General features: G+C 39.3%; 1 protein-coding gene across 6 annotated transcripts in view; it reads left to right on the forward strand.

The window, feature by feature from the left end:
• The window catches only part of LOC132435987 (flavin-containing monooxygenase 5-like), a 29,319-nt gene extending 17,580 nt beyond the window's left edge, over nt 1-11,739 (forward strand). For 4 of the 6 annotated variants that reach the window (XM_060028319.1, XM_060028327.1, XM_060028309.1 and 1 more), the window contains exons 6-9: nt 202-401; nt 4,121-4,473; nt 10,071-10,143; nt 11,299-11,739. In XM_060028319.1, the coding sequence (XP_059884302.1) occupies nt 202-401; nt 4,121-4,473; nt 10,071-10,143; nt 11,299-11,644 (972 nt within the window). In that variant the 3' untranslated portion in view covers nt 11,645-11,739. Of the gene's footprint in view, nt 1-201; nt 2,721-4,120; nt 4,474-9,064; nt 9,270-10,070; nt 10,144-11,298 lie in introns of those variants that run through there. The other 2 variants (XR_009521697.1, XR_009521698.1) reach the window with 2 other exon arrangements.
• The last annotated feature ends 692 nt before the right edge of the window (nt 11,740-12,431 follow it).

Consider the following 12,431-nt stretch of genomic DNA (forward strand, 5'->3'; position numbering starts at 1 on the left):
GTCAGTGACTACCCCAATTTAATTGTAAGCTTAGTGTTTGAAAAGAAAATGGCAGGAAATTTAAAAATATATATATTACCAGGGAATGAAAAGCCAGACTAATGAGTCTGAACTTCATCTTGAAGAAACTGGGTTCCCATTCCTTCAGAGAAATGAGTCAGAGAACGGCAAAAACAAACATTTTTTTTTCCCATGCCTCAGGTTTTTCTCAGCACCAGAAGAGGGGCTTGGATCTTCAATCGTGTCGGAGATTATGGATATCCTTTTGATGTGTTGTTGACTTCTCGATTTCACTATTTTATGAGGAAGATTTGTGGTCAATCATTAGCAAATATATTTTTGGAAAAAAAGATGAACCAAAGGTTTGATCATGAACTGTTTGGCCTGAAGCCTAAACACAGGTATGTTCCCAGGCTGGGAGGTGGGCAGTAACAGCCAAGGCAAAGAATAAGGACTGTTCCCATAGGCTAATAGTAGGGTTACCTCTATGTTTACATTAAGCAAGTCCACAGAATCTGAGACTAGATTTCTACCTTTCCCCCACAGAAGTCGAAGATCTACTGGTCTATAATTTTCAGGCTGTAATTCTCCTTGGCATTAACCATTTTTATCATTCCCTGAGGTACCAGTTCTTTTTACATGATGCCCAACAGCAACAACAAAATGGTAATAGAGGGCAGGGCATCTTTCATTCATTCATCCAACAAACTGAGCATCTGTTATGAGCCAAGCATTATACTGGCATGAGAATACTGAGACTAAAGACCTAATAGTAATACTAATAGTAATAATAACACCCTACCTTTTTGAGGACTTAATATAAGACAAGCACAGTGCTAAATGAGTTACGCGCATTATCTCATTTAATCCTCACAGCAGCCCTATAGGTTGGTACTATTTTGATCTCCATTTTGCAAATATAAAAATTGACACTTAGAGAACCTAATTTGCCCAAGATCACACAAGTAACAAATGACAGACTGGAGAAATGGATATTTCCTTTAATACTCTACAAAGAAGACAGACAATAGAATATGATAAAGAAATGCATGGAGTCCTATGAGAGTATGAAGGATAGAAGTCCTCACACAGCATACAAGGTAGACTGTGATAGCATTTCCAAAGGCTGATTTTAAATGCTGTTTTCCCTTCTGACTTTTATTTTATTTTTCATAAATTTATTTATTTATTTTTGGCTGCATTGGGTCTTTGTTGCTGCACGTGGGCTTTCTCTACCTGTGGTGAACAGGTGCTACTCTTTGTTATGGTACTTGGGCTTATCGTGGTGGCTTCTCTTGTTGCAGAGCATGGGCTCTAGGTGCTCAGGCTTCAGTAGTTGTGGCATGCAGTCTCAGCAGTTTTGGCTCACGGGCTCCAGAGCGCAGGCCCAGTAGTTGTGGTGCATGTGCTTAGTTGCTCTGCAGCATATGGGATCTTCCCGGACCTGGACTCGAACCTGTATCCCCTGTATTGGCAGGTGGATTCTTCACCACTGCGCCAACAGGGAGTCCAATGTTTAGGTTTACTTGCTATAAAATAGTAAGTACAATAAGCACCCATATACCCTTCACTTAGATTCACCTATTATTCACAGTTTACTATATTTGCTTTCTCTCTCTCCCTCTCTCTGGAGATAGATAGACCCATACATATATGGCATCCATATATACATACATGTATTCATACATTTTTTTTTCTGAACCATTCGAGAGTAAGCTGCAGTCAGTAAGACATTTTACCCTACATTTTTTAGCATATATTGCCTAAGATATAGGGCATTCTTCTACATAAACATAATTATCACACTTAGTAAATTTAACATTGATAAAAATACCATTACCTAATATATTGCATATTCAAATTTCCCAAATTGTTTCAGTAATATTGTAGCTTTTTAAAATTTTTAGCCGTGCCATGTGGCTTAAAGTGCAGAATCCTAACCATTGGGCTGCCAGGGAATTACCTGTAGCTTTTTTATTTTTAACTCCAAGATCCTGTCGGGTATTACACCATTGCATTTAGTTGTCATATTTCTTTAATCTCTCAGTCTGAAATAAATCTCTCTTTTTTTGACATGGATTTTTTTAAAGAATTGAAGCCATTTGTTTTGCAGAAAGTCTCTAAATTTGGACTTTCATAGCAGTTCTTCCTCTATTATATTTAGGTTAAACAGTTTTGGTGTGAATTCTCATAGGTTATGTTGTGCCTTCTTGGTGGATCACATCAGGAGCTGTATGATAGCAGCTTATTGCATATTAATGACGTAAAATTCGATCACTTGGATTAGGTGGTATCTACTAGGTTTCTTTACTGTAAAGATATTTTTTCCTTTGAAATTAATCAGTGGGGTGATATTTTGAGACTGTCTCTGCCAACAACCTTTCAGGAATTTATTTCGCCCAATTATGGAAACTGTAGCATCCATAACTTTGGTGATCACAAAATATATTGAGGTTATATGGAATAATAGAAGAGAGTCAAACAAATAGGGTAAGGAAGTAGCATTCTAATTATAAATACAAGGTCTTGGAATAGCAAAAAATACATTATGCTCTGAGATCTGCACACAGTTTGGTTTGGCTGGACTACAGGCAAAGATGGAAGAGTGACTGAGTACATCTCCTGGTTCACTGGGCAGATATATGAAAATGTTTGTATGCTCTGCTAAATAAAAAGTTTAGAATGAAGACAGCCCACAGCCACTGAAAGACTTTAAGCAGGTGAGTGACACAATAATAAATACATTTTGGAACAATCACTCCAAAAATGATGTAGAAGATAGACTGAAAGGGGATGGAGCAGGAGGCACTAGAGACAGCTGTAATGGCCCAGGTGAAACAGCACAAGTAAAACTATTCTGGGGGTGTTAAGAGGAGAAAGCGTGGCCTTGGTGACCAGATGTAAGACTCACAGTTTTGTGGCTTGGGCCACAAAATGTGGATGGTGGTACTGTTAGTGAACAGGAGTAAGTTTGGAGAGAAAGATGAAATGATGAGGTTGGAATGAGAACAGAATCTGTACCTAAAGGTTTGCATCAAAGAATTACTAAATGCAGCAAACCAGTAATACTGTTTAAACATATCTTGTTCCTAAGAAGAGGCCAGCTCTGTCTGAACATGATGGGCTGAGGATTCTCAGAGCTGTTAACACAGGGTCCAGGATTCACACTGCTTTTAGAAAGGTTCTGCACCTTATCCTATGTTATTTCAAGGAAACACTACTTACCATGCCTAGAGTATCTCAAGGAAGTTCATAAAAAAACATTTGATATAAATCCTAAAATCCTAGGCTGTGTGACCTTGGGCAAGCCACTTAACTTCTTCAGGCCTCAGTTTCCTCCTCTGTAGGACCTGGATAATGACAACTGTCCTGCCTCCTTCATTGGGTTTGCATGAGATTCAAATACGTTAATGTACGTAAAAACAGTTTATAACTGTAAGTCACTATACACATGTAATTTATTATACCTTTTGGAAAATGATGGTCCAAGCCTGGCTCTTGGGCCTTTGAAGCGGAAAAGAGACTCAACAGAATGCTGATAGTCCAGTTCCGCAGATCTCTTGATATATGGATAGAAGCTACTAGACTGTGGCCTTATCATATCACTGAGAGCATTATTAGACCTTGAGAAACCATGCACGTACTCTTCAAATAAAACAATCCTTCCCTAACTTCTCCAACAGCTTCTCTTTCAATGCCATCCAGGGTCAAACTTTTTTTTTTTTTTTCCTGCGGTACGCGGGCCTCTCACTGTCGTGGCCTCTCCCGTTGCAGAGCACAGGCTCTGGACACGCAGGCCCAGCGGCCATGGCTCACGGGCCCAGGCGCTCCGCAGCATGTAGGATCTTCCCAGACAGGGCCACAAACCCGTGTGCCCTGCATCGGCAGGTGGACTCTCAACCACTGCGCCACCAGGGAAGCCCCAGGGTCCAACTTTTACTCTGAGATCCTTACCTTTATCAAGCTGGTATACATTAGACCTTTCCCAAATTTCATGAATAAAGGGAGACTATTGGCATATTGATTAACCACCTCAATCAAAATAGAATTTTACTTACATGGTAATGATCTCTCTCTCTCATGATCTCTCTCGTTTTTCCTTCTTTATCATCTTTCACAGAGTTCTGAGTCAGCAACCAACCATAAATGATGATCTGCCAAACTGTATAATTTCTGGCTTGGTGAAGGTGAAATCAAACGTGAAGGAATTCACAGAGACAGCGGCCATATTTGAGGATGGCTCCAGGGAGGATGACATTGATGCTGTTATCTTTGCTACAGGCTATAGCTTTGCCTTTCCTTTTGTTGAAGATTCTGTAAAAGTAGTCAAAAACAAGATATCTCTGTATAAAAAGGTCTTCCCTCCTAACCTAGAAAAGCCAACTCTTGCAATCATAGGCTTGATCCAGCCCTTGGGTGCCATTATGCCCATTTCAGAGCTCCAAGGACGCTGGGTCACTCAAGTATTTAAAGGTAAGTGACCATGCAAGATGACTACCGAATTACTTAGTGGTTTGTTTAATTATGTTTATGTTCTTGCTTATAAATAGCTGAGACAGCATGTATGATTGTAACAGTGCCTGGTACAAAATTAGTGCTCAAAAATTAATTTTTGAGGGAATATAAAGTAGTAACTTATAATCATGGACACATAGCAGAATCTCCTAGGAAGTTTCCCCAAAACAGACATGTTTTTCCTGATGGTGTTTATTTAATAAGTCTGGTGTGGGACTGACATAAGATTGCTGAGAAAATGTTCCCCAGGTGATTCCAATATGCACTCCAGTTTAAAATCCACTCATCTAGATTTTAGACAACTGATACATATTTGTGAAGCAAAAGAATTTAATCTTCTTTCATTATAGTTAGAGAGAGTCACATATAGAAGTGCTGTGATTTCATTTTAGACAAAAATTAAGAGCTGGTTAAAGACTAGTCCAGAATGAAGAAGATTCAGCCACTCAAAGTCTTACTTTCCCCCCTTTATGTTCCCTCTTTCAGAAAGTTTTGGCTAGGAAAACATGAGAAACAACTTTGGGGTTTGGGATAGGAGGCTCAATATGAATCAGCAGAATGATGTGGCTTCCAAAAGACTTAACTATATCTGTCATCATTAAAAAACTATAATGTCCTGGAATTTACAACTGTTCTTCCTTGAACTGGTCAGACCACACCCAAAGATATTTTAAAAGTGAATCTGGAGTACATTAAAAGGAGAGAGACAAGAGTGGTTAAGGGGTTTGAAAATGTGCCATTTGAAGTACAGCTAAAGGAGCTGGAGAGGTTTGGCCTGGAGAGGATAAGATTTTGGGGAGATATGGTTCAGATACCTGCAGAGACTCCCCATGGCAGAAGGTTTTATATATTTGCTTAGTATCACTTCAAAGCGTTGAACCAGAACCAAGGAGTGAAATTTTGAGGGTTTGCACAATATTAGCTTAACATTAAAAATAAACTTTGGTCAGGCCAGTATGGAGTAGATTCAAGCCTCAGAATAGGGAGAAATCAAATGACTTTTAAGGTTCCTTCTAACAAAAAAGTTCTTTGTACAATTACTAATGTTTAATTAAAACTATTCAAAGTTCTTGTTGAGGGACTTCCCTGGTGGTCCAGTGGCTAAGACTCCACATCCCCAATGCAGGGGGCCTGGGTTTGATCCCTGGTCAGGGAACTAGATCCCACATGACACAACTAAAGATCCAGCATGCTGCAAAGAGGATCCTGCGTAGCACATCTAAGACCTGGCACAGCCAAGTAAATAAATAAATGCTTTTAGAGAGTTCTTATTGAAATTACAGATTCTTCTTCCCTAGTGAAGATCCTCATGGTAGCAGAGAAAAAAGCAGCAATGATGTTAGAGTTGATAGATAAAAAACTTTTCCAAATTTCCCCAAAGTTCTTTCATTTCTTTTTTTTTTTTACTTTTTTGGCTGTGCCCTGGGGCATGTGGGAATCATAGTTCCCCAACTAGGGATCGAAGCCACGCCCCCTGCAGCGGAAGCATGGAGTCTTAACCACTGGACTGCCAGGGAAGTCCCAAAGTTCTTTCATTTCTTAATTCCTTTTAATTCTATCCAGTAGATCATGTACTCCTTGAGCACTGGACCAGCAATCCAATGCAAGTAACCCGTTAAGTTGGCTTAATTCCAGTCATATAAAGTGAATCTTTTAACTGGGTTAATTAAGTAAGAGGAAAAAGTTGCATTAAAATAGGCCACAGCATCTTGTATACTTTGAACAACTGAGACTCTTTTCCAGGACCAAGTGAACCATTAAGAGGATTAGGGAAAATGAGTTATTTGGAAGATTACGCATTATGGCTATGGGATTAGGGGATCTTAGGGGAAATGCACAAAAAGCCCAGTTTCCTCTGCTAGCAAATCTTAGTGCTAATCCCTCTAGCTTTCTTCTAACACTTGGAAGGAAGGAATCATCAGAGAATCCCTATAACTTTATCAAGTTTCCAAAAGGAACCCTGAGTTTTTTGTTCTACTCTCTGCTTACCGAATCCTTGCTTTCTCATCACTGAATTCTGCTTTCACTGTACCAATTTTAAGACCTTAGAATCAGCTAGTTTCTCCCATTCTTTCAAACCTGCCAAACTCAGCCTGTCCTCTTCCCTGGCCTGTCCTTTACCCACCAAGCCACATTTCCCTTCCTCCTTTGTCCTCTAGAATTACTATTCTCTTGTCAAGAAAATATTCCACACTTTTATAGAACACTGAACCCACTTGCTTACGTTGACAGAAATCTAGTTTTCTTTTGTCTCATTTGTAGCCCTCTCAAGAGCCCTTGCAAGTGTTCCACTTTCATTTAGTAACTTTCTTCCCTTGCAAACCGTATGAAATGATACCAATTCTCCGGATCACAAGGAAGCATTATGTCATAGCATGGCATTCACGTACCTCCACAAATTGGATACAGGCTGCTTTTCAGGCCCATCTTTTGCAGGTCTTTACCATCCATCCTACAATCTTCTAGATGCACTGAATGACTTACCCACTATGCAGCAAACACAACAGGTACTCTTGTACCTTATGTCTTTGCTTCTGTTGCTCTCTCTGCCTGGTATGCCTCCCCTTTACTCGTTATTTGTGTGGAAAAAGCCTGTTTATTTCCTCCCTCTCTTTGTAGTATATTGAAAGCTCTTTAAATAAAAGAATCATGTTTATTTGCCTTTGTCTTCCAAGACTAGACCAGTGCCTAGCACATGGGAGGTAGCTAATACATCTCTATTCAATGACTGCAAGTTTAGTTTTGGAGATTTTCTAAACTCTACAGTAGAAAGTTCTTATCTGAGGATCTCAGCTTATGAACTACCTTCTCAATATCAGGTCATGGTAAAAGGCTGGACTGGACTGAAAGAGCAGAATGGCAGCCACACCTCCTTTCTCTTGTAACATAGTCTTTACATTTAAAGTGCAGGGACTAGTCAGGACTACATAAATACAATCTGACTTAGGTCTCAGAGCCGACTGAAAGACTTAGTTCCACAGAGTTAAAATTCAGGCTCACCCCGTTTGAACCTTGTCTTGGAACACTTAGGAAATCTCTGAACTTCAGTTCCACACTGTTCTTCAACAACATTTGTCAGCTAACATTTACTGGCCTCTTAGTGTATGCCAGACCCTCTGCTAGGTGCTGGAGATGCAAATATGACCAAATAGAAAATTCCTATCTTTATGGAACTCAGAGTCAAGCAAGGGAGACAAGTAAACAGACATTTAATGTGTTCATTCATTCAGCAGGTATTTACTATATCCTAAACAAGGGTCCAATAACAATGTAGAGGAGCTGGCTATGGGAGCAGAAAGGAATAAGTACCCAATTCTCCCTACAACTGCAAATACACTGTAAAAAAGAAGAGTTTACTAAAAGGACAATGCCATCTTGACCAGAGAAGAGAATAATTAGTAATATTTATGCAAATTTAGAGAAAATGACAAAATAAACCAAGTCCTGAGAACTATAAGGAGTTCAGAATTCTGGAGAATAAAGTATTATAGGAATTAAAGAAAATGAAGCTGGAGATATTTATAGAGGCAAAACCAAGAAAAATCCTTAGGTGCCATGCAAGAAGTTCACATTCAATGTAGGCAACAGAGAACAATTGAAGGATTAACTGGCAGAGGAGGAGTCAAATCAGATTTCTAATTCAGAAGATGTGTTAGAGGGAAATGAAATGGGAAATAGGTCAGTTGCGAGCCTGTGACAAAAGTCCAAGAAAGGCGTAATGAGGGCTTTAAACTAAGGTAAAGGAATACAAGGAGACAAATTTGAATGAAATTTCATTGGTGAATTTGAAAAGATTTGGATGGAATGTATGTTGGAGATGAAAGCGAGAAAAAGAATCTGCTCAGGGCTGTGGCCATTGATGTAAACTGGTAATATAAGAGGAGGAGCAAGATAGGAAGGAGGGAGATACACATGGTAAAAATGACATGTGCCTGAACGAGGAAACATTGCAACAACAGTATCAATGAATTAAGAACTGCACCACCGGATACAGTACACATCTTTATATATTCCTATCTATTTACCTATCTAATTTATAGTGATTTTTTCTTTGGTTGGGTTTTTGTTTTGTTTTGTTTTTTGGATGAATTGGCTGTGTCACAGGCAAGAAATGACCTCGTCCTCCATAATGTTTCTACTTAAGAGAAGTAAAAATTATGGTGGTTCTATGAGAAATAATTTGGAAATCAACTCTCAAACTGTGTTTCATGAGCGTCTTAAGACCTGTGATTAACCTCGAATGAAGCATTTCAGTGATTCCTCATTGAGTTATGAACATACGTAATAATTCCCAGGCTAAACTGAAAAGAACACATGGCAAAACACAAAAGGCTATTTCTTGAGTGTTGAATTTGAGTCTCATGTTTTAAGAGGGACACACCAGGATACTTACTAGAGTGTGCCTAGAGAAGGGTAACAAATGTGGCAGAAAATGTGAAACCTGTTATATGGGGAACTGTTAAGGCTTTAAGGCTGATAATGGGAAGACTTAAAGAAGTTATGACAGTTGTTCTCAAATGGTTCAAACGCTGTCATTTTTTAATACTAGATTCCTTGGCCCCAGAAGGCAGAGCTAAGTCCACTGGTGCCAGCTGCATGGAGCCAGGTTCTGGGGTCAATGAAAAGAATAATGTTCCAGCAAGTAGAGCAGCCAATTAAATCATCTCCTCAGGTGATGAGATCCCCATCACCAGAGATATTTAAGGAGGAATGAGATAACCACTTGAGAGTACTTGTACAGAGGATTGTATTAGGTAAGATATATTCCCATTCTAAAATTACACGTTCCAGAATTTTGTGGAATAACACTTTAGAGTTGGGTGTGGCTAAAGTTTTCTACATGGCATAGTGCCTGTAAATCCGAGCATAAAGCTAATCATTTAAATTGAGAGTTGTCTATGTCAACTTAAATACTATTCTACCTTTGTCTAGCCATGTCCTTGGTGTTAAATTCCTCCTACTGGAACTGTTCATTGGTGCTTAAATTTATCTGTTAAGATTGGGTATTATGAGTTGCCCTTGACCTTACCCCTCACTCTCAGTAAATAAAAAATTTAGAAGGTAAGGCTTATCTTCCATGGAACTGTAGGCATACAACAGGACTGAGAGTTTACTTTTACTTCCTTCTCCCTGTGGTATAAAGCCTCTTTGTTAATAAGAGTACAAGTACAGGTGTGTTTCCCATATTCCTCTCGCCCTTTTACTTTGTACCTCATTTTCCATATACTTTTAAGGCCATTTATCATTTCCTCATGTCCATATTTCATTTCCCAATTGAAAGACTATGTTAGGGAGGAGGCAGGTATTGGTTGGAAAGCAGATTCGGAGAAACATCTTCCAAAGACAAAGTAGAAAAGAGTAAACTACTGAGGTTAATATGATTATATTCTGGTGGTGGTAGGGTAAGGTGATCAAGCGAAGGTGTAACCTCCTTGGTACAGACAACTAGCCTGTATTCCTTTGAATTTTCCATAGCATGGTAATTGTTAATAGGGTTAGTGTTCATACTGAGGTAATTTTAATTTTACACTTAAAAATTTGATTTTTCTCTTTAGGGATAAAGACATTGCCCTCACAAAATGAAATGATAAAAGAAATAGCTAAGGTTCGAGAGGATATGGCCAAAAGGTAAGAATTCTCCTAGGAAGATAGGTGGTTATTTTTTCCCACTTCTTTCTTAATAAGAGCAATGTTGTATTTGTATTCATTGTCCTCATGTCTGTTTAAGGATTTAGAGTATATTTTGAAGGAAAAGGAAATAATAGTTTGTGACAATAGAATAGAGAAATACCACCAAGTGGTTTGAATATGGATGGGAAAGGAGAGAAAAGCTTAAGAAAATTCTATGTTTAGGGCCTAAAAGAAAAGTCAAGTAGGAAAAAGCACATGGAGAGAAAACCTGGTACGTTATTTTGGCAAGGATTACATGAAGAGATACTAGAGCTGCCAGAGGAAGGAAGGGCAGCGATGAATTAATGAGAGGTAGATATGGTTAAATTACAAATCTGTAGGTAGATTTACAAATCTGCAGAGGCCACTTTGCTGGCTGTCATGTGACAGCATACTCAGGTCACAGTGGCTCTTGGTATGAGTAATCTATAGGATCTGGGAAGGTGGTACCACCAGCCCGTATTTTAGTGCTTGGGTGGACACATTTAGCAGTCTGAATTTCAGAACTTGAGCTTATTCACTGCTGATTTTTATTTGAACAAAGTTGATGTTAATAAAGCTCCTAGATTTTTGTGGAGAAGTCAGAGGCACAATCTTTCCATGCCCAAAGACGTGGTTTTCTTCAACTGATTATACCAGCATAACTCTCCCTTCTGCAAGGAGGAGAAAGACAGTTTTTACTTAACCCTGATACCCTTTCTAGGTGCTCTCCTATCTTCCTCCTTCCTTTCACTGCCAAACTTCTACAATATATATTCTACATTATATATATTGACTTGTAATCCTTTCCTCTTTGTTCTCAGCTTATCTATTTCTTCCACATCCTTCAACGACTTATCATAGCTCGATTTTAACTACCCTCTTCTACATTTCTATTTAGGAGTCTAATACCACATGATTTACCAAAAGTCTTACATTCTTCTCTGTTTCATGTGTATCTATCTTATCGAGTCCAGTGGACTATAAGGCCCTTAAGGATAGAGACAGTGTCTTTCTTCACTATTTTCTGCAGCTCCTAGCTCAATATTGAGCCAAGAACAGATAGGAAGCATTGATTAATTGATGGAGTGACTGAATTGTTAATAGGCATGGTTTCTGTCTTCTCTGCTTCAGGTATGTGGACAGCCAACGCCACACCATCCAGGGAGACTATATAGATACCATGGACGAGCTTGCTGACCTGGTGGGCGTCAGGCCCAATCTGCTGTCCCTGGTCTTCACTGACCCCAAATTGGCATTACAGTTATTTTGGGGACCCTGTACTCCAATCCAGTATCGGCTACACGGCCCTGGAAAGTGGGATGGAGCTCGAAAAGCTATCCTCACCACAGAAGATCGTATCAGGAAGCCGCTAATGACAAGAGTAACTGAAAGCAACAATTCCACAACTTCAACAATAACAATGGCCAGGTTTATGCTGGCTGTGGCTTTCTTTGCTATAATTATGACCTATTTTTAGCTGTTCCATTGTCACTGTCCCAGTTTTCTTTGAAAGCTGGATCTGGAGATGCCTTCAGAACCTGACAAGATTGAACAACTCTCAGCTTCACACTGCCCAGAAATCTACTTTTATTTCTCTTTCCAAAGCATTAACCCTTTTTTCCTCTTTTCCCTACAGTGAAATCTCAGCTTTTCATTTGTACTGACTTACCTCCCTTACTCTTATGACCCATCACTTTTTCCTTCCAGTAATTCCTGGACTGTGAGCTCAGGTACTCTGTTAGTCATCTTTGTTTGTCCTTAGCAGAGTTCCTGACATGTGGTAGGTGCTTTCTTTTCTTTTTTTTTGACATGTTTATTGGAGTATAAATGCTTTACAATATTGTGTTAATTTCTGCTGTACGACAAAGTGAGTCAGCTATGTGTATACATATATCCCCATATCCCCTCCCTCTTCAGCTTCCCTCCCACCCTCCCTATCCCATCCCTCTAGGTCATCACAAAGCATTGAGCTGATCTCCCTGTGCTATGCAGCAGCTTCCCACTAGCCATCCACTTTACATTTGGTAGTGTATATATGTCAATGCTACTCTCTCACTTCATCCCAGCTTCCTCTTCCCCGCTGTGTCCTCAAGTCCGTTCTCTAAGTCTGCATCTTTATTCCTGCCCTGCCCCTAGGTTCATCTGTACCACTTTTTTAAATCGCATATATATGCGTTAGCATACAGTATTTTTTTTTCTCTTTCTGACTTACTTCACTCTGTATGACAGATTCTAGGTCCATGCACCTCAGCACAAATAACTCA

This window comes from Delphinus delphis, chromosome 1 (assembly GCF_949987515.2).
Source record: "Delphinus delphis chromosome 1, mDelDel1.2, whole genome shotgun sequence".
Taxonomy (NCBI): domain Eukaryota; kingdom Metazoa; phylum Chordata; class Mammalia; order Artiodactyla; family Delphinidae; genus Delphinus; species Delphinus delphis.